The following is a 19,379-nucleotide window of genomic DNA, read 5'->3' as shown; positions in this document are numbered from 1 at the left end:
CTCCTTAGAAGTTTCCTGAACTGTCTTTACAAAGTCTCATTTTTTCTTCATGAAGAAAAAAAAAACAGATTTGCAAAATTAGTCAGTAAACAAAGCATCATGTTGCAAACTGGGATAGAAATCAGCATTTAGATGTACTATAAAAGATATTTTGGTGGTTTCACTTCACAAATAGTGAATGTTCATAGTCCGTCAGCTCTTCAACTGATTTTCAAGTAGAAGAAAAGCTGATTTTTCAATCACTAGTTCTTCAACATTACACAAAAAGGATTATTTGAAAGAAGTTTATATATGCACATTATTCATGTAAACATGTAAGTTTACATGGGAATTAAATAGGCTTTCCTGGTGCTACAATTCAATGCTAAATATGCCTCCAAGAAGTTTGTGTTATTTCATTGTACTTGGTCTCTCACTGTGAAAGTCATTCCCCCAAGCCCTTCCCTCCGCGTGGACACCCCATCTTCTCTGAATATAGTTCCAAATGCCAAGAAATAAGTTGTGATAAAAGTAAGTCACAGTTGTTAACGAACATTTAAAACTTTGAATAAAACATATCACAGGGTTATGTGTACAGCTTGAATACTCACTTAAAATGAAGATCTTTGAAAGTAAAATGAGTTTCCACTATTCCTGTAGTTTTCACTCTAGTCCTGAGAACATCCTGTTGAGTCGGGATGTAACTGGTTTGTGCTATCCTGTCCAGATCATTCAAGTAACTAAAGATAAAATAAACACCGCTTTTAATTATTTTAAAAAAGATAAGAGATTTGCACAGATAACTTTTATAACAGATAAAATATCTTTAACATATCTAAAAATCCTCACAACTATTCAGCACATTCAGTTTAGCGTTCATCGTAGACATACGCACGGACAGTATTCTTTGGAGTAAAACAGAGAACCTGCACACTACATTTAAGTCTTACAGGTTATTTACTTCTTTCCTGGATATCTGGCTGGTGAATCTTGCCCATATGCTCAGGGTTTAGCTGATCGCCATATTTGGGGTTGGGAAGGAATTTTCCTCCAGGGCGGATTGGAAGAGGCCCTGGAGGTTTTTCGCCCTCCTCTGTAGCATGGGGCACGCGTCACGGGTCACTTGCTGGAGGATTCTCTGCTCCTTGAAGTCTTTAAACCATGGTTTGAGGACTTCAATAGCTCAGACATAGGTGAGAGGTTTATCGCAGGAGTAGGTGGGTGAGATTCTGTGGCCTGCGTTGTACAGGAGGTCACACTAGATGATCATGATGGTCCCTTCTGACCTTAATATCTATGAATCTATGAATTTACAAGTTTAAAAATAGAATTTTAAAAAAGTTTGGCAAGCCTGTACTAGTTAAAAAAGTGCATACTGGAAAATATTATTCTAGAAAGAAGAAAATTTAAGCAATTAATTCCATCTTAAATAATTCTTCCTTCTAAGTCTCAGAACGCATATGTGGTTTTCTTCCAATTGGTGCAAGCAATTATAAAGTAGGAAAACATGTAAACAGATAATACATTTCATTATCTTTACACCTGTCTACAGAATTAAAATATTTTAATATGCTGTCCCTTAATGGGAATTAATAAATGTATGAAGAATGTTCCAGCCAAAATACTGAATCAACAGATGTTCATGTGACTTAATGCTCTGTGATTCTGTTTATTGACTAGGTGGCTGGTTTGGCACACTGTACCACAGTAACTTTCCTTCTAGTCAGATAGTTTTGAAAATAAAGCCTTGTGTTTTACTTTCTGAAATTCTTGAGATGCATGCCATCAATTCAGTGCTTTAAATACAGTACATATGTGATTTTTATTCACATTCACTTTGAAAAGGAACAGAAAAAAGGAACGGCTGCCTATGTGATCAGAAATTATCAACTTCAGGGATATAATTAGGGGTGTTAAGTAAACTGTGCTGTCATTATGAAATTGCAGGAAAGAGAAGAGGAGGTTACTTACCTGTAACTGGAGGTTCTTCGAGATGTGTGCTCCCTGTATGTATTCCACTGAGGGTTATGTACATGCACCAGAGCTTTTCAAAGTAATATTGCTTGGTGGTCCGCACAGGCACCTTTGTATTGCCTTGTGGTTTCGCCTGATTGTGTTCCAGTGAGGGTGATTGACAAGATGGTGCAAGGAAGATGGTGGAACCGTAGAACAGAGGACCACTGCACCGAATGAGGCATCTGGCACCGAATGCACATACTAGAGCATAGTGAGAGGAAAAGGTGTGTACTGAACTCCACGTGGCTGCTACGTATACCTGCAAGGGATCTATTGTGGAGCATGGCTGTGGTTGATGCCTGTGCTCTCGTGGAATGGGCTTGTATCCCATCTGGTGGGGAGTTCCCGACAATTGATAGCAACAGTTAATGCACCCTGAGACCCACAGAGATTTTCTGGGTGGAAATGGCATGTCGTCCTTTAATTCTCTCAGCTATGTAGACAAATAGCCTGGGACACTTTGGGAATGGCTTCATCCTTTGTAGGTAAAAGGCCAGGGCCCTACACACATGGAGGGAATGAAGTCACTGTTGCTCATTAAAAGATCTCATAAAAGATCTTCTACACTTTCCACAGTATGCATCCGATGAAGTGAGCTGTTGCTCACGAAAGCTTATGCTCAAATAAATTGGTTAGTCTCTAAGGTGCCACAAGTACTCCTTTTCTTGTTGCTCATTAGAGGCGTGTGGTTTTGAAAAGGGGGTAGGCAGAGTATGGGTTGGTTGAGATGGAATTGTGAAACCCATTTTGGCAGAAACTTGGGATGCAGTCACAGTGAGACCTTGTCCTTACCTAATGTGGTAAAAGCGGGGTTTGCCAGCACGGCTCCCAGTTCACCAACCCTCCTCGCTGAGGTAACGCCAACAAGGAACATGACCTTCGTGGAGAGGAGAGAGAAAGAGAGCGAGGGCAGGAGGCCAGTGGTTCAAAGGAGAGTTCATTAAAGAGGTATAAAGACTAGGCTGAGGTCCAATCAGGGAGTGATAGGCTGAATTGGCAGATATTTACATAAAAGGCCCTTCCAGAATCGCACGGTCTAGGGGTGAGTAAAAATCAAATACCCTTCTACTGGAGGGAGGAAAGCACTAATGGTGACTGCATGCACTCTGACAGAGCTGAGATCGAGTCCTGAGGTTTTCAGGTAGAGGAAATAGTCAAAGCATAGGGATGTCCACAGCTTTGGGGGTAAGATCTTGCTGTTGGGCCCTGGAGGTGAAGCATGTCCATTTGGCCTAGCAGGATTGCCTTGTGGAGTCCTTCTGGCTATTGGAGAAGAGATCTTGCACTGCCAATGAGCATTCTTGTGCTAATGGAGGTGTCCATTCAAAATCTATGCTGTCAAGTGTAGCTTCCGTGGATATGGATGCCTAAGTCTGCCACTGTGTTGCCAGCAGTTCCGGAAATGTCTGGAGCTGGAGTGGAGGTTGTTTCGACATGTGGAGAAAAAGAAGGAACCAGAACTGACGACACCAGAATGGAGAGATTAGAATGGCTGTCCTGCTGGAGTTTTTGGAGGACGCGGGGAAGGGAGGGGGCATACTTTGTCCAGTCTGATCAATCGACGACCGGAGCGTTGCTCAGTGAGTGAGCACAGAGTCCTCTCCTAGAGGAATACTGGGTGCACTTGGTGTTGGTGTGTTATGCAAAAAAGATCTCTGATTGGTGTGCCCCAGCAACCAAGCTTGTCTGTGATTATCGTTTCGTGCAACTCCCATTTGTGGTCGGTTGCAAAGGTCTTGCTGAGAGAATCTATGATCGCATTCTGGGTACCAGGCAGGTAGGCTGCTGACAAAAGGATATGATGTGCAATGCACCATTCCCAGAGGAACTGCCTTCGTACACAGCGCTGGGGACCTTGTGCCACTTTGTTTATGTAGTATACTGTGGTGGTGTTGTCTGACATGACGAGGATGTGGCAATAACAGATAACTGGTAAGAACACGTGACATGCTTTGTGTACTGCTCAAAGTTTGAGTATGTTTATGTGCATTCTGGACTCTCGCATGGGTCCAGGTGCCTTGTGATCTCCAATGTAAGTGCCCCAACCCAGCGGTTCTCAACCAGGGATACACGTACCCCTGGGGGTATGCAGAGGTCTTACAGGGGGTATATCAACTCCTCTAGGTATTTGCCTATTTTTACAACAGGCTAGATAGAAAGCACTAGCGAAGTCAGTACAAACTAAAATTTCATACAATGACTTGTTTATACTGCTCTATATACAAAACACTGAAATGTAAGTACAATATTTATATTCCAATTGATTTATTTTATAATTATATGGTAAAAATGAGAAAGTAAGCAATTTTTCAGTAACAGTGTGCTGTCACACTTGTATTTTTATGTCTGACTTTGCAAGCAAGTAGTTTTTAAGTGAGGTGAAACCTGGGGTAAACAAGACAAATCGGACTCCTGAAAAGGATACAATAGTCTGGAAAGGTTGAGACACTCTACCCCAGCCTGTGAGCGACGCGCCCATTATGAATATCACAGTTGGCAAGGATGGGAGGAAGGCATCCCGGAGCAGACTTGTAGCGAGTCTGTCCACCACCGAAGAGAAGAGATGGCATTAGGTGGAACGTTAAATAGGGTGTGCATAGATTGGTGCATAGGAGAATAGATTCTTTGCAGCCATAGCTGTAGACAGTGAAGATGCAGGCGGGTGAAGGGTGTGATATATGTGCACACCGCCATGTGCCCTAGAATGGAAAGGCAGGTCTTGGCAGAGACCAGGGCTTTGAAGGTTATCAGGACTATTTGGTTCAGTAGGCTCTGGAATCTGTCCTGTGGTATATAAGCTCGTGCAGAGATCACATCTATGTGAGATCCTACGAATTCCAGGGACTAAGGGTGGCACAAAGTTGATTTTTCGACGTTGATGCTCTCTTAGGGAGGAGAGAAGTAGAAGAAGCTGGGACATCAATGCTTGAGCTTCCTCTTTGGACCACACTGCCAACAGACAGTTATCCAGGTTGGGGAAGACAAGGATTCCCTGACATCATAGGTGAGAAGCTACCACAGAGAAAACCTTTGTAAAAACTTGTGGGGCAGCAGCAAATCTGGATGGGACCCTGTATTGGAAGTGTTGATGCCCCACTTTGAATCTTAGGAACCTTCTGTAGGTCATATGTATGTTGAGAGCCACATGCCTTTTTCCAGTGAGGGAATGATGGCCACAAGTGTGACCATATGGAATTTCGACTTGCAAATCGAATGGTTGAAGGGTCGGAGATCAAAGATTGGTCTCCATCCCGCTTTCTTCTTGGTTAGCAGGAAACAGTTGGAATAGAACCCTGTGCCACAAAAGGCTGCCGAGACTGGCTCTCCTGCTCCTCTCTGCAGGAGGAAGTCCATCTGTAGGGTAAGAATACTGTCATGAAAGGGATCTCTGGGGGGGAGGGGGATGTGGAGGAGGCCTCATCATAAACTCTGTGGTGTAGTCATGTCGAATGATGTCCAAGACCCACTTGCCCATTGTTATATAACTCTCAAGCTGGTAGAAAGAGTTTGAGATGACCCTCAAAAGGGATGGAGGGTAAGAGCACTGGTGTGCACAGTGACTGATGGCTCTCTAGGTGCACTAAAAGACCACTTTTGTGATGACAGTGTGTTGTGCAGAGGTCTGCATTACTGGAACAGGCAGACATGGTTGGAGTACCTTAGGGCAGTTCTGATGAGGTTCGTACGTCCACTGGTGGCAGAAGTGTGGAGTTCTATATTGTTGGGCTGATGGTGGGTGATAAAATTTTCTCTTTGGTTCCAGTGTATATATGCCCAAGGATCATAAGGTGACTCTAGAGCAGAGGTGGGCCACCTGCGGCCCGTGGGCTGCATGCGGCCCATCAGGATAATCTGATTGCGGGCCGCGAGACATTTTGCTGACATCGATTGTCCGCGGGCACGGCCCCCCACAGCTCACAGTGGCTGCAGTTCACTATTCCGAGACAATGGGAGCTGCAAGAAGCGGTGGCCCGTCCCACCGAGCCACACATTGCCCACCACGGCTCTAGAGTCTTTTAGTTAGTGTAAGGAATCATAAGTTTTCTGATTGAAGAGGTGTGATTCATTGAAGGAAAGGTCCTCAACAGTGTTTAGCACCTCTCTAGGGAAACCTAAGGATTGTAACCAGGATTCCTTCCACATGACAATTCCAGTCACCAATACATGCAAGGACGTGTCCGCTGAACCAACTTCAGCCTGAAGTATGGACTTGGTGACAAACTTGTCTTCCTGTACAATTGCTTGGAATCAAGTACAATCCTGATGAGGTAACTTATCTGCAAATTCCTCCATCCAGTCATAGTTTATAAAGCCATTCTTGGCCATCAGTGCCAAGTAGTTAGAGATCTGGAACTGCAGTCTAGTTGAGGAGAAGACCGTTCGACCCATGAGGTCAGGTCTCTTACCCTCCCTGTCTGCCGCGATGGAGTGTGGGTATTGTTGTTTGGTCTGCTCCAATACAGCCTGTATTACCAAGAAGTTAGGTGGAGGGTATGAAAATAAAAGTTCTGGTTTGGGGCGGGGGAGAAGAGGTGTAGTACCTTTTTGCAGCCCCCTTAGGGGTTGGTGCACAAGTGTCCAGGATGTGCCACACAGTGCGTGCTGGTTGAAGAATAGCATCGATTGGTAAGACCACCCTTGCCAGTACCAAAGTGTGCAGAATGTCTAGTAACCAGTGCTGACAGTCCCATACCTCTTCCAGTTGAATCTCAAAGACAATGGCTATCTCCATAGGAGTTCTTGAAACTGACGATAGTCATCTGGTGGAGAGGCAGGTGTTGATGACACAGCTGCGCCTGGAGATGATTAAAGGAATCTCTTCCGATCCGCCAGTACCGTTGGAGCCGGCCTGATCGGTGCCTCCTCTAACCTCATTTCTGAACCTCTGCCGGACAAGGTGGGACGGTGAAACAGGGGAGTTCTCCTGAGCCGAATGAGACTATTCTGGAGGCATATAATGGGGCCATGAGCTCCAATATGGCCAACCCGGTTGATCTTGCTGCTGTTATACTTGTGCCCAAGGAGACAGATACCAGCTTCTTGGGTAAGGCAAAGGGGTAAACTGCCATGGAGCTGTTGGAACCCTCTGGTAGTTGTGTTTCCTGAATGGAAGCAGCAGACTATGCTGAATATCCAGACTGTCAGATTCAGGAGTCGTAGTCTTGCATGAATGCCAGTGTCAATAGAACAGGATGTGTTAGAGGGGTACGGCTAGCAGGTGGTAGATATAACGCATGAGATGGAGCCCTCTACAGAGGTGAGTGCATCAGAACACGTGGTGACCTCGCTCCCTCCAGGGTGAACAGTTCTTGAGGGCTGAGAGTGCTTCTGAGTTTCCCCAGAGTCAATAGTATCTGGTCCATTGATGGGACCAGAACCAGTAAAAGCATCTGGGACACCACCGACAAAAGCAGGAGGGGTATGCAAATCTGGCGCTGGGACCGGCAGATCTGGCAAGTGGTGCAGCCTTTTATCAGTCAGGCGAAACCACAAGGCAATACAAGGGCACATATGCGGACCACTGAGCAAAACCACTCTGAAAAGCTTTGGCTTCAGGCACATGTGGAATATAATAGGGACCATCACTCGAAAAGGAATGACTATTTCCCCAATAAAGCTAAAATACTGAAGGCATAGAGACTTTGAGGGATCTTATTAGAAGTAGGAAAATGACCCACAAAAGTGACTTTCCAGTTCTTTTTGTCATGGATGTGCTTTCTTCAGACTTATTTGCTACCTTGAGTTCATCCTGTTTGTCCCTATTCTCGATGACTTGAAGACTCTAGAAAGTTCAAGCTGTCCTCCAGGTTCAGAGCAGATAAAAGCAGGCTGGAGATATGTACAGCACTGTTTTTCAACAACTGATCCGTAGACCAATGCCGGTCCCCGAGATTTCCCTGACACAGTTTAGGAAGGCAGCAAGCCAGTCCCTGGTATCAAAAAGTTTGAGAAACACTGATCTATAGTATCTCAATGCACTAACGGCGTCATGTTTTAGTTCATTAAATATGGATTTGAATCGGTCATTTTATTATATTTTTTAAATTTAAACCAATCATTTAGCCTGTTGTCAAGGTTCCTTCCCCACTCTGAACTCTAGGGTACAGATGTGGGGACCTGCATGAAAGACCCCCTAAGCTTATTTTTACCAGCTTAGGTTAAAAACTTCCCCAAGGTACAAACTTTGCCTTGTCCTTGAACCGTATGCTGCCACCACCAAGCGTGTTAAACTAAGAACAGGGAAAGAGCCCACTTGGAGACGTCTTCCCGCAAAATATCCCCCCTAAGCCCTACACCCCCTTTCCTGGGGAAGGCTTGATAAAAATCCTCACCAATTTGTACAGGTGAACACAGACCCAAATCCCTGGATCTTAAGAACAATGAAAAATCAATCAGGTTCTGAAAAGAAGAATTTTTAATTAAAGAAAAGATAAAAGAATCACCTCTGTAAAATCAGGATGGTAAATACCTTACAGGCTAATCAGAGTCAAAACATAGAGAATCCCTCTAGGCAAAACCTTAAGTTACAAAGAGACACAAAAACAGGAATATACATTCCATTCAGCACAGCGTATTTTACCAGCCATTAAACAAAAGGAAATCTAACACATTTCTAGCTAGATTACTTACTAACTTAACAGAAGTTTCTGAGGCTGCACTCCTGATCTGTTCCCGGCAAAAGCATCACAGACAGACAGACAGACCCTTTGTTCCCCCCCCCCCCCCCGACTCCAGCTTTGAAAGTATCTTGTCTCCTCATTGGTCATTTTGGTCAGGTGCCAGCGAGGTTATCTTAGCTTCTTAACCCTTTACAGGTGAAAGGGTTCTGCCTCTGGCCAGGAGGGATTTTATAGCACTGTATACAGAAAGGTGGTTACCCTTCCCTTTATTTTTATGACACTTGTGTACTGCTCAGTGTTGGTAATTCATGCTTTAGATATGCTAAAGCCATTCTGTGCCGATCCCTTTCCTTTGTACTGCAAAAAAACTAGTAGCAGCAAATTTAAAGATCAATCAGGAACAGAAGATTTATTAAACTTAGAATACGTTCAGATGATTCAGAATCATGATTTACACATCACAAGCCTATAATTACATGATCTTATTACTATTATCCTCCTCCTACCCTATTTTCCATCTGTTTATCCTCTGTTGCTGCATCTAGTCTTAATTAGTTTTGAACTCATTAGGGCAAGAACTATCTCTATCTATGCATTTGTACAGTGCCTAGCACAACAAAGACAAATCCTGATTGGTATTTTTGGGTGCTACCACAATATTAATGTAATGGAACAGAAGCAAAGTTCAATCAACAATGCTGATTCAGAGCCAACAGTCATGGAAGGTTTCAATGTACAGAACAAGTAGCTTTGAGACCACAACTCCTCCCTCAACCCCACACCCCCAATATATGGGCAGAAATATAACAACTGGCCATATAAAGCAATTGAGAGTACCTGTTAGTTTTTATTTCTCCCATTAACTGCTCTGGGCACTGCTCACAGATTTGACCTGTTAATTCCAGCACAACATTTGGGTTCCCCACCCAATTCCTTTTCTTCGAGTTCAGACTTCTACTTCAGGACTGCTGCAGCTGTCTGATCCCAGAAAAGGGCACCTCTATCTAGGTACTTCTAAGACTCCCATCAGCATAGTATCAGACTGCCTCAAAGAATTTCATCTTACAATCTTTACCATTTTACAGGAGAGGGACAGGCTTGGTTACAGTTCTACACTTACTATGCTGCAGAGTCATTAAGCTGGTATTCTCTGGATCTATTGAAACAGGCTTGAACTCCACTATCTTTCCACAATCTCTTGATAACTCCTGCTAGTTCCGTGGTCATAAATCCTTCCTCTGCTGCTCCAGCTAGTACAAAGAGTTGTCGGGCATCATCCTGTAAGAAACATGGAAACAGAAAACTTGAAAGGGAAAAAACTAGAGCAGAAATCCATACCATTCCTTTAAGTCAACAGAAGGACGTAAAAGCATCAGCCCAGTCCACAGCAAATTAGTGGAGTAAGGAAATGAGTATGTCTACACAGCCCATCACAGTGACCTCCCGACCCAGGCTGGCAGACTATGTCTCACGGAACTCATGCTACGGTAACCCTCGTGCCTAATAGGGAGATCTCTTTAAAGAGGTCTATGGGGATGGGGTAGGAATAAGTTGTGTCTGGGTCCTTTTTCTTTTTTTTTTTGTAAAGTTGAATTTTCATTTATTAGGCAGACAATACAAAGAGATTCACTTAGATTTCTGACTCTGTTGTGAAGGTGTTGAAGACACAAAACACAATATTCTGCTCCTCAATAAGGAAAGCTCATTTGATTCTGTCACGGACACATGTAGCACACGTGGAACTGCCACAGGCTCTGCTAACATGCTTCTTTGTTTTTGACAACCTCATAAGGACTTTAGGGTGCACAGCACGAACACCGCGAAGTCTTCCTCGACACACACCACATGCAGACTTTAGTGCCTTGCCAACTTTCTTAGTGTAAAGGTAAACAATCCTGTTACCTAGTGTCCAGGACAGCCTGGTCTTGTTAGATGCTGTGTTGTAGGACAACCTAAGACGGTATGTCAGATGCTGAACCATTTTTTATATCTGGTCTGGGCAGATGCAATTAGAACTCCACACTCAGAAGTTTCTGGAATAGAGTGTGGCAGTTTTGGGAATGGTAAATAGGTTCCCTGTTGCTGAACTCAGACTTCATAAGGGCAAGTAGTCAGGGCAGCTATTTTGCAAAAGGCCATGCGCACTGTATGGTTTGGGAGAAGCTGAGCTCCTGGAGCAGAAAGCAGACTGTTTTCCCTAACTCTAAAGCATTTTGCAGCAGTTTTTTTTTTTTTAAATCTATATACTGAACTAAGTGGTTGATTAATTGTGTAGCTAACTAGCTGACTGAGTTGATTTCAGCAGAGCAGGAAGAAGAGTCTTCATGGATTCCAACTAAAGATTTCTACAAGCAAGTGGTGGGAAGATGTTGCTTTTAGCTCAGCAGACTATATAAATTTCGTGATCAAAGACTAATAGAGACTCAAACTAAACCTAAGCTTTTGGGAGCTCAGTTTCTTTTAATTGGGTTTCTGTGGGGACTGACCTGTTTAGATTTAATTTGTTTTCTTTATTTATGCTTATGAATAAACTGTGAAGATAATGTATGTGGATTATAAAGTAGCCATGTTATGCTATAAAAATAAATTTTAATTATGTTTCTTTATCATAAGATTTTATAAAATTGGTACTTAATTAAGTTCATTCCTTTTGTTCTTTTTGAGACTTGAATGTGTGAAGGTTGACCCCGTGCAATCCTTGCTGAAAATCCTTAGAGACTGAATTCTGGGTCTCTTGCTGCTTTTCTATGGGAGCTCGGTTTTTTTAAGGCACTGGTGAAGGGCAATGAAGTGAACTCTAGTCCACCCACAGGTTACACTACCACACTAAAAATAGCAGTGTAGACAGCACTTTGAAGTTGCAACTTAGGCTGGAGCTTGGGCTCTAAACCCCACCCCCGTGCCTAGGCTTCAAAGCCCAAGCTGCAACAGCTACACATCTATTTTTAGCACAGTAGCACAAGTCTGAGTCTGTCCATCCGACTGTAGAAAATAAAAGCCTATTGTTAATTTAAGTTTTTATATATTGACACACTGGTAGTAAATCAAATATTTGTGTCAAGACACTAAATTTTATTGATAAAGAAATTTTATTTCTCCTTCCATTTCTAGATATGGTGATAATGAAGAGCAGTTCTTGTTTTGAGGGGGTTAACCATTACATTATCATATTAGAACACCGTGGAATTCATAAGTCATATCATAGTATCACCGGTTAAAAATTTCTTATCTTACACTTATACTGCTCTGACCTTCAATACACAAAAGATTAATCACAAGAAAAAAACAAAACCCCTCCTTACATCTTAATTTTCAGATCTGTTTGAAATGACAGTACAGAAATGGCATGTCCCAACATCACAAGAATTGTATGTCCTTGTCTTTTTGCTCTGATTCTCTCATAGGCAAGGCTTGCTTGTTTGCCACAAACTCAAATATCGGTCCCAGTTCTCCAGGAAACAGATTGCAGTTCAAATTTTGCCTTCATTTACAGGAGCGAAACTTTCACTGAAGGACAATTAGACTGACAGGTGTAACTGAGGGCAGAATTTGACCACAGCTGTTCTACACATTTACCAGTAAATACCAAGATGAAAAAACCCTGCCCCAAGGAACAGACAATTTCAACAGTGGATTACATAAACAACTGAAATAGTAACAGACACCAAGAAAAGGGAGAAGCAAGAAAGGACATTTGTTAAATACACAGATATTCTCTTCTTATGAATATATACATCTGAGTAGTTGAAATATTTGGGTTTTTTTTTTTCGAAGTATAAGCACATTTTTTTAAGAGTGGCAGAGGTGATTTCTCTGGAATGATTTGAATAAAACAGTGGAGCCTTGACAACAGAACTGAGAAAGGTACTATAAGCAAAGGGGAGCATGGCAAGAGACAAAGAGACTGCTTCTGCAACAGAAGATGGAAAGTAGGTCTCAATTAGACTGGTATCTTTGATGGAATAGAAAGGGATAGGAGACCTTGGATTCAAAAGGTGACCAGGTTAGAAACAGGGGCTGCATGATGCAGGGAACAATTTATGGAGCACGGAACTATTTATGAAGGTAGCAATCACATGCATCTCTTCATCCCACCTCCAATTCCATCAACAAATCTACTTTTTGTTTCATGACTTATCCTTCAGTACCACCTTTCCCTTTAGAGAACAGTAAACACACCAAGTGTGGCTTTATTATGGGACATTAGGATCAACTCTTCTTTTTATGAAGTTAGGTAATGTGGGGTATCTTCCCTCCCATCCTTAAACAGTCTGGAATAGAGGGGCTTCCCTTCAGGAAAAAAAAAGTGGTTACTAACTTTTCCGTAAATACTGTTCTTTGTGATGTGTTGCTCATGTCCATTCCACATTAGGTGTGCGTGCACCATCACAGGAAATTTTTCCCTCAGTGGTACCAGAGGGCACTAGAGCCAGCCTGACAGATACCATGCGCTCATGTGCTGGTATAAAGAGTCTGGCTGGCCCCTAACCCTCTCAGTTCCTTCTTGCTGACTAACTCTGACAGAGGGGTAGGAGGGTGGGTCGTGGAATGGACATGAACCACACATTTTGGAGAACAAAAGTTACGGAAACGTTAGTAACCATTTTTTCTTCTTCAAGAACTTGGTCATGTCCATTCCACTTTAGGTGACTTACAAGCGGTACCCAAGGAGGTGGGTTTAGAGTTCATAGACATGCAGATTGCAACAGTATTCTTCCGAACTTGGCATCATCTCTGGCCTGCTGGGTGATGGTGCAGTGGGGGGAGAGGGTATGTACTGACGACCAGATTGCAGCTCTGCAGATGTCTTGCATCAGGACCTGAGCCAGAAATGCTATTGATGAAGCCTGAGCTCTCGTTGAATGAGCAGTCAAGATGGCAGGAGGTGCAACATCTGCCTGCTTGTAACACATACGAATGCAGGAAGTGATCTAGGATGAAATTATCTGGCCTGAAACCGGGAGGCCTTTCATCTTGTCTGCAACTGCGACAAAGAGCTCCGTAAATTTACGGATCGGCTTGGTCTTCTAAATATAGACGGCCAGGGCGCATCTAACATCCAACGAGTGGAGACGCTGCTCCTCTGAATTCCTGCATGGCTTGAGAAGAAAACTGGCAGGAAAATAGCCTGGTTACTATGAAACTGCGAGACCACCTTTGGAAGGAACACTAGGTGGGGGTTCAGTTGTATCTTGTCCTTAAAGAACATCAGATACGGGGGTTCTGATATAAGAGCCATAATTGCTGAGACCCTCCTGGCCGAGGTAATTGCTACCAGGAAGGTGACCTTCCAGGAAAGATACGACAGACAGCATGATGCCAGCAGCTCAAAGGGAGGGACCATGAGTCTTGACAAGAACACGTTTAAGTCCCACAGTGGAATCATTTTGCAAATTTGAGGGTAAAGTCTCTAATCCCTTGAGGAAGTGGATGGATAATTCATGAGACAAGACCGACTTACTGTCCACCACAGGGTGGAAGGCTGAGATTGCCACAAATTGCAGATTAATTGATGAAAAGGCCAGATCCTGTTGTTTCAGGTGAAGCAGGTATTCCAGCGCAGACTGGAGGGGTGACGGAGTCGGAGAGAGACCTCATAGGGAAGACCACACCAAGAAACTCTTTCATATGGCTAGGTAACTTGCTCTAGTACACGGTTTCCTACTACCTAGCAAGACCTGGCAGACTTGTTCAACCATGGAGCTTCCCTGATGGTCAGGTGGAGGGCCCTGAGGTTCAGGTAGAGTAAACAGATATGATTTTGTGAGATCAGGTCTGGGCGGGGCAGAAGCAACAGTACTATTGACAGGTCCAGCAGCATGCTGAACCAGCACTGTCGTGGCCACCCAGGGGCTACAAGGATAACCCTTGTCTTTTCTCACTTGACTTTCAGAAGGACCTTGTGTACCACAGGAACAGGAGGTAATGCATAGAACAGGAGCTCTGTCTGTGGAAGTAGGAAGGCGCCAGCAAGAGCCTGGGCTGTGACTGCATAGCAAGCAAAACTGCTGACATTTCCTTTTCAACCTGGTTGCAAACAGGTCTACCTGGGGAGATCCCCACCTCCAGAAGATGGATCTGATCACCTCTGGGTGAAGGGACCACTTATGGTGAGAAGAAGAGAAAGACCTGCTGAGGTGATCTACCACAGCGTTCCAGGCTCCCAGAAGATGGGAAACTTCAAGGTGGATGCAGTGTTTCACACAGAAGTCCCACAGGCAGATGGCCTCCTGGCACAGGTAGAGGAACACACTCGTCCTGGTCTATTGATGTAAAACATGGCTGCTGTGTTGTCCATAAGCACTTGTACAACTTTGCCCGTGATCTGGGGAAGGAACACTTGGCAAGTTAAGCAGACTGCTCTGAGCTCTCTGACATTTATGTGCAGGGAAAGCTCTTCCTGGGACCACAGGCTGAGTTCTGAGGTGCTCGAGACGAGCCCCCCAACCTAGATAAGATGCATCCAAAATTAGGGATACTAAAGACTGGTGGTGACAAAGGGAACATGCTCATGACCACTAATCGGGGAATCCTTCTACCAGTCGAGGGAGGCAAGGACTGGGGCAGGAACTGTAATCACCGAGTCCAAAGGGTGTGGTTCAGTGAGTACACAGAGGCCAGCCAAACTTGAAGGGGTCTGAGGCGCAGCCTTGCTTGCCATACCTTGTAAGTGCACACAGCCATGTGGCTCAAAAGTCTGACGCTGTCATGGTGGGGTGGGCATTGACCTTGGATATCAGAGCTGACATTGTCTGGAATCAAGCCCCTGGGAGGAAGGCTCTGGCCCAGGTCAAGTCAAGCACTGCCCTGATACACGCTATTCGCTGGACAGGAATGAGAGTCAACTTTTGCTCATTTATCAACTGACCCAGAGCATGGAAGATGGCTTGGACCAGGTGCAGTTTTTCACTTGAGCCTCTGATTGGCCACCGATCACCCAGTTGTTCTAGGTACAGATAGACTTGAATGCCTCACCTTCTGAGGAAAGCAGCTACCACCGCCAAGCATTTTGTGAAGTTCTGTTTGGGGCCTCGCAGTACCTGTGTGACCCCGGTAGCGAAGCTGAGATGGAGGGGGGCAGTTGCCTGTGCTTGTAACCCCTGCTCCATTTTTTAAACAGGTCTTGGTGAGGCAGCAGAGCTGAGAAGCGGGCCAGCGCCTGAGGCTTGAAATGCTTCCTTGAAGGTGCCAAAGAGTAGAGGTCCAGAGATCTGAGGGTTGTCCTGGAGTCATTCAGACCATGGAGCTTTGAGTTGGTCTATTCTGTACCTTCAAAGGGAAGATCCTGGACTGACTAGTGGCCTCAGGTGGTAGCCCTGAGGATTGGAGCCAGGAGCACCTTCTCATGAGAACAGCCAAAGCCATTGTTCTGGCCACTGCATCAGCTGTGTATAGGGCTGCTTGGAGGAAGGCTCTGACTATGGTCTTCCATTCCTCCGTCAGGGTGGAAAACTTGCCTGCAGTCATGTGGCATCAAGTCTTCAAAATTTGCCATAGAGTCCCAAATACTGTAATTGTACCTCCCAAGCAAAGGTTTGTTGGTTGGAAATGCAAAGCTGTAACCCACCCATCGAATAAATCTTCTTACGAAACAGCACTAGCTTCTTTAAGTCCTTTTGCTTGGGATTTGCACCTAACTGTTCTTGTCTGTCCCTCTCATTGGCCACATAGTACGTTTTCTCTGCCCAAATTGAGGTGGGGGAGAGAGAGAGAGGATAGGGGTCTGCCACAGGGACCTGATTGGACCCATAACAGCCTCATTGAGGGGTAGAGCCACCTTTGATGGCACTGCCGTGGCCAAAATATCAATGAGGCTATGTGAGGACTCTAAGAACCTCCATCTCTAGCCCCAGGTTAGAAGCCACCCTTTTTAGAAGCTCGTGGTGAGGTCCAAAGTCATCCTGTGGCATCAAGCCACTTGGTCCTGAGACAGCTTTGTCTGGGGAGGAGGAAGAGGCCTGTACAGGTGTGTGTGTGGGGGTCTTCCTCCTCTTCTTCAACCCCAACCACATCATTCAGGCCTAAGTCCTGCGTGTTGGTACTGGGCTTGGTACTGGATTCCAAGTTGGGTGCCGGATGGTGCAGTGGAGGAGCCCTCCTCTCAGACACCAGCAAGTAGGAATGGCTGGGCAGAGGCCCCGATACCAGGAGAAAACTGCAGGGATTCTAGAATGGCCACTAGACTTGCTTCAGAGTAACAGCTGTGTTAGTCTGTATTCGCAAAAAGAAAAGGAGTACTTGTGGCACCTTAGAGACTAACCAGTTTATTTGAGCATAAGCTTTCGTGAGCTACAGCTCACTTCATCGGATGCATACTGTGGAAAGCGTAGAAGATCTTTTTATACACATAAAGCATGAAAAAATACCTCCCCACACCCCACTCTCCTGCTGGTAATAGCTTATCTAAAGTGATCACTCTCCTTACAATGTGCATGATAATCAAGTTGGGCCATTTCCAGCACAAATCCAGGTTTTCTCACCCCCCCCCGCCCCACAAAGCCGACAATTGTCCCATTGGGCTCGACAGAACCGGGAGTGTCATCAGGTCCCTGGCCGCTGCAAAGACTCCAGGGTGGAAGACATTGCAATCCCGCTGGTGCCACAATGTCCCTCCGTTGTTGGTGAATGGTCCCGCACCAGACTCAACAGCACCTGCAAGCAGGGCAGAGTCAACGCTATGGTAACAGGGGTGAAGAAGAGACATGACACAGGTCGTGCTCCGCTGCACACTCCTTGTTTGTCTTTTCTTTGTACCAGGGGGTGTCCCCTCTTGGACCATTGTTTCTTCTGCCTCTTTCTTGGTACCAGAGAGGGGGAATGGTGCCAAGAAACATGCAGTGCCGGAGGAGCGCTTCGCACTGAAGCCAAGGTGCTCGGTGCTGAGTCAGACTGGCTTGCCTCCAACGCCAGTCTAAGCATGGCTTCCATTAGGATAATCCTTAGTCTAGCCTCCCTATCCTTTTTTGTACAAGGCTTGAAGTTGCAGCAGATTTGACAACACTCGTCAGTGAGCTTCTCCCAGACACTTCAGAGAGCTAGAGTGTGGGTCGCTCACTGGCATAGGTTTGTCACAGGAGGTGCAAGGTTTGAAGCCCAGAGACCAGGGCATGCCAGGCCCCAGAGACGAAAGAAGCCTCTTTAAACTAAGAGAGGGGAGTTTAACTATCTATACACTAATACTATTTACACTACTATTAGAAATTAAAATGAAGATAACTAGAGAATAACATGAAAAAACCCAACCCTGAATGATCACCTTGCCAAAGCAAGAGAAGCTGTTCCAGTGACCGTCACGGGAGGTAAGAGGGAACTGAGAGGGTGCGGGGCCAACTGAGCCCCTTATATCAGTGCATGAGTGCCTGGCACCACCGGCCTGGCGGGCACCACCAAGGGAAAAATCTCCGGTAACAGTGCACGCAGCACACACGTACCTAACGTGGAATGGACCTGAGGAAGCACTTGAAGAAGAACGTGCCATTTCTATCTCAGATTTCCTGAATAAGATGGCGTGCAAGAAGTATTTCAGCCATCCTTATTGAACTGGTTACGAGTCTCGTATCTTGGAGCCAGTCTAAAACCTTTTAACTTAAATGAAAAAGCCATTTGTCAGGTTACAGCCCCTCTCTTAAAAAGTGTTCTATCCAGTCTAGTATCACTTTGTCCTCCACGGATGATCTATAAAATCGAATAGATATTTAAATATATGCCAGTCTCCAAACTGGAGAATTTTAAGGCAAGTTCACCTGATCATCAGCTGCTCACACACTGAGTCAAATTAACACAGTTCTACTATAATCACTTCAAAGGGCTTATTCCAGTTAATGACTAGCCCTTGGTCTAGTCCCAGAAGTGACAGCATAGGACACATGCCCAAGTTCCATTTAAAATAAGTTTCTTTAAAATCCCTTTCAGACCCATAGGGAAGAATGTCTGTGAATGAAGCTGCTTTCCCCCAGAGACCATTAGGATTCTACTCCACTTCTAAATTTTCTGAATTTTCCTTCATACACTTAAGAAGAAAGGTCTGAAAAAAGTCAATAAAGCAGAAAGAAAAAGCCTCAAAACACACTTCCCCCGATTTCTTATGGCTACACTGACCAATTTAGCTGGACCAAAGTCAAGTCATTTTCAGGAAATTTTATATATATATATATATATATATATAAAATAAAAACACACACCATCCTTCTCTGCTTTCTGAAGGGTTTAAACAAAGTGAATGTTGATACTACAGAGCTATATATGCTGAAGGTTTTGTCCTCCATCAAGCATGCCAATTAGTGAGAAGTCAAGTCCACAGAACTACTTAAATGACCTATTTTCTCAGAGAGTCAAAATACCAAAATGTAAATTTACACTGCAGCAAGAATTCAGAGCAATAGTATCAACTTAATTTCCATATATATAATTATACAGTGAAATTGTATATATTCACCCAGAACTCTGTACTGTTGTAATTTTTTACAAAACAAACAGCATTGGGTTTGTCCTGTTCCTACAGATAGGAAACAAGTGACCTGACTGTAAATTTATACATTACACAAAGAAAAAAATGTCACAAAACTTAATCATCTCCTCCTGATGAGTCACAAATTTATCTCTCCATCGCCGCCTTCTTACCGATATTAATATAGTAATTATTTTTGAATGTCATCACAATAGAGAGTCTCCACCCACTCAAAAGCTGGCAGTTCAATATTTACACCTGGGGGAATTCTCCGCCACTGCAAAATTCATGTCTGGCGCATAATTTTTTTCCCCCTG

General features: G+C 44.4%; 1 protein-coding gene across 1 annotated transcript in view; it reads right to left on the bottom strand.

Annotated features, from left to right (window-relative positions):
• GNAI1 (G protein subunit alpha i1) overlaps positions 1-19,379 on the bottom strand; it is a 70,163-nt gene that overhangs the window by 20,133 nt on the left and 30,651 nt on the right. Inside the window, exons 4-5 of the mRNA XM_007060810.4 lie at positions 9,736-9,893; positions 591-719 (exon numbers count right to left, since the gene is read on the bottom strand). Coding sequence (XP_007060872.1) covers positions 591-719; positions 9,736-9,893 — 287 coding nt within the window. The remainder of the gene's footprint in view (positions 1-590; positions 720-9,735; positions 9,894-19,379) is intronic.

Source organism: Chelonia mydas, chromosome 1 (genome assembly GCF_015237465.2).
Source record: "Chelonia mydas isolate rCheMyd1 chromosome 1, rCheMyd1.pri.v2, whole genome shotgun sequence".
Classification (NCBI taxonomy): Eukaryota; Metazoa; Chordata; order Testudines; family Cheloniidae; genus Chelonia; species Chelonia mydas.
Note: the sequence above shows the minus strand (reverse complement) of the source record. Positions and strands in the feature narration are given on the sequence as shown.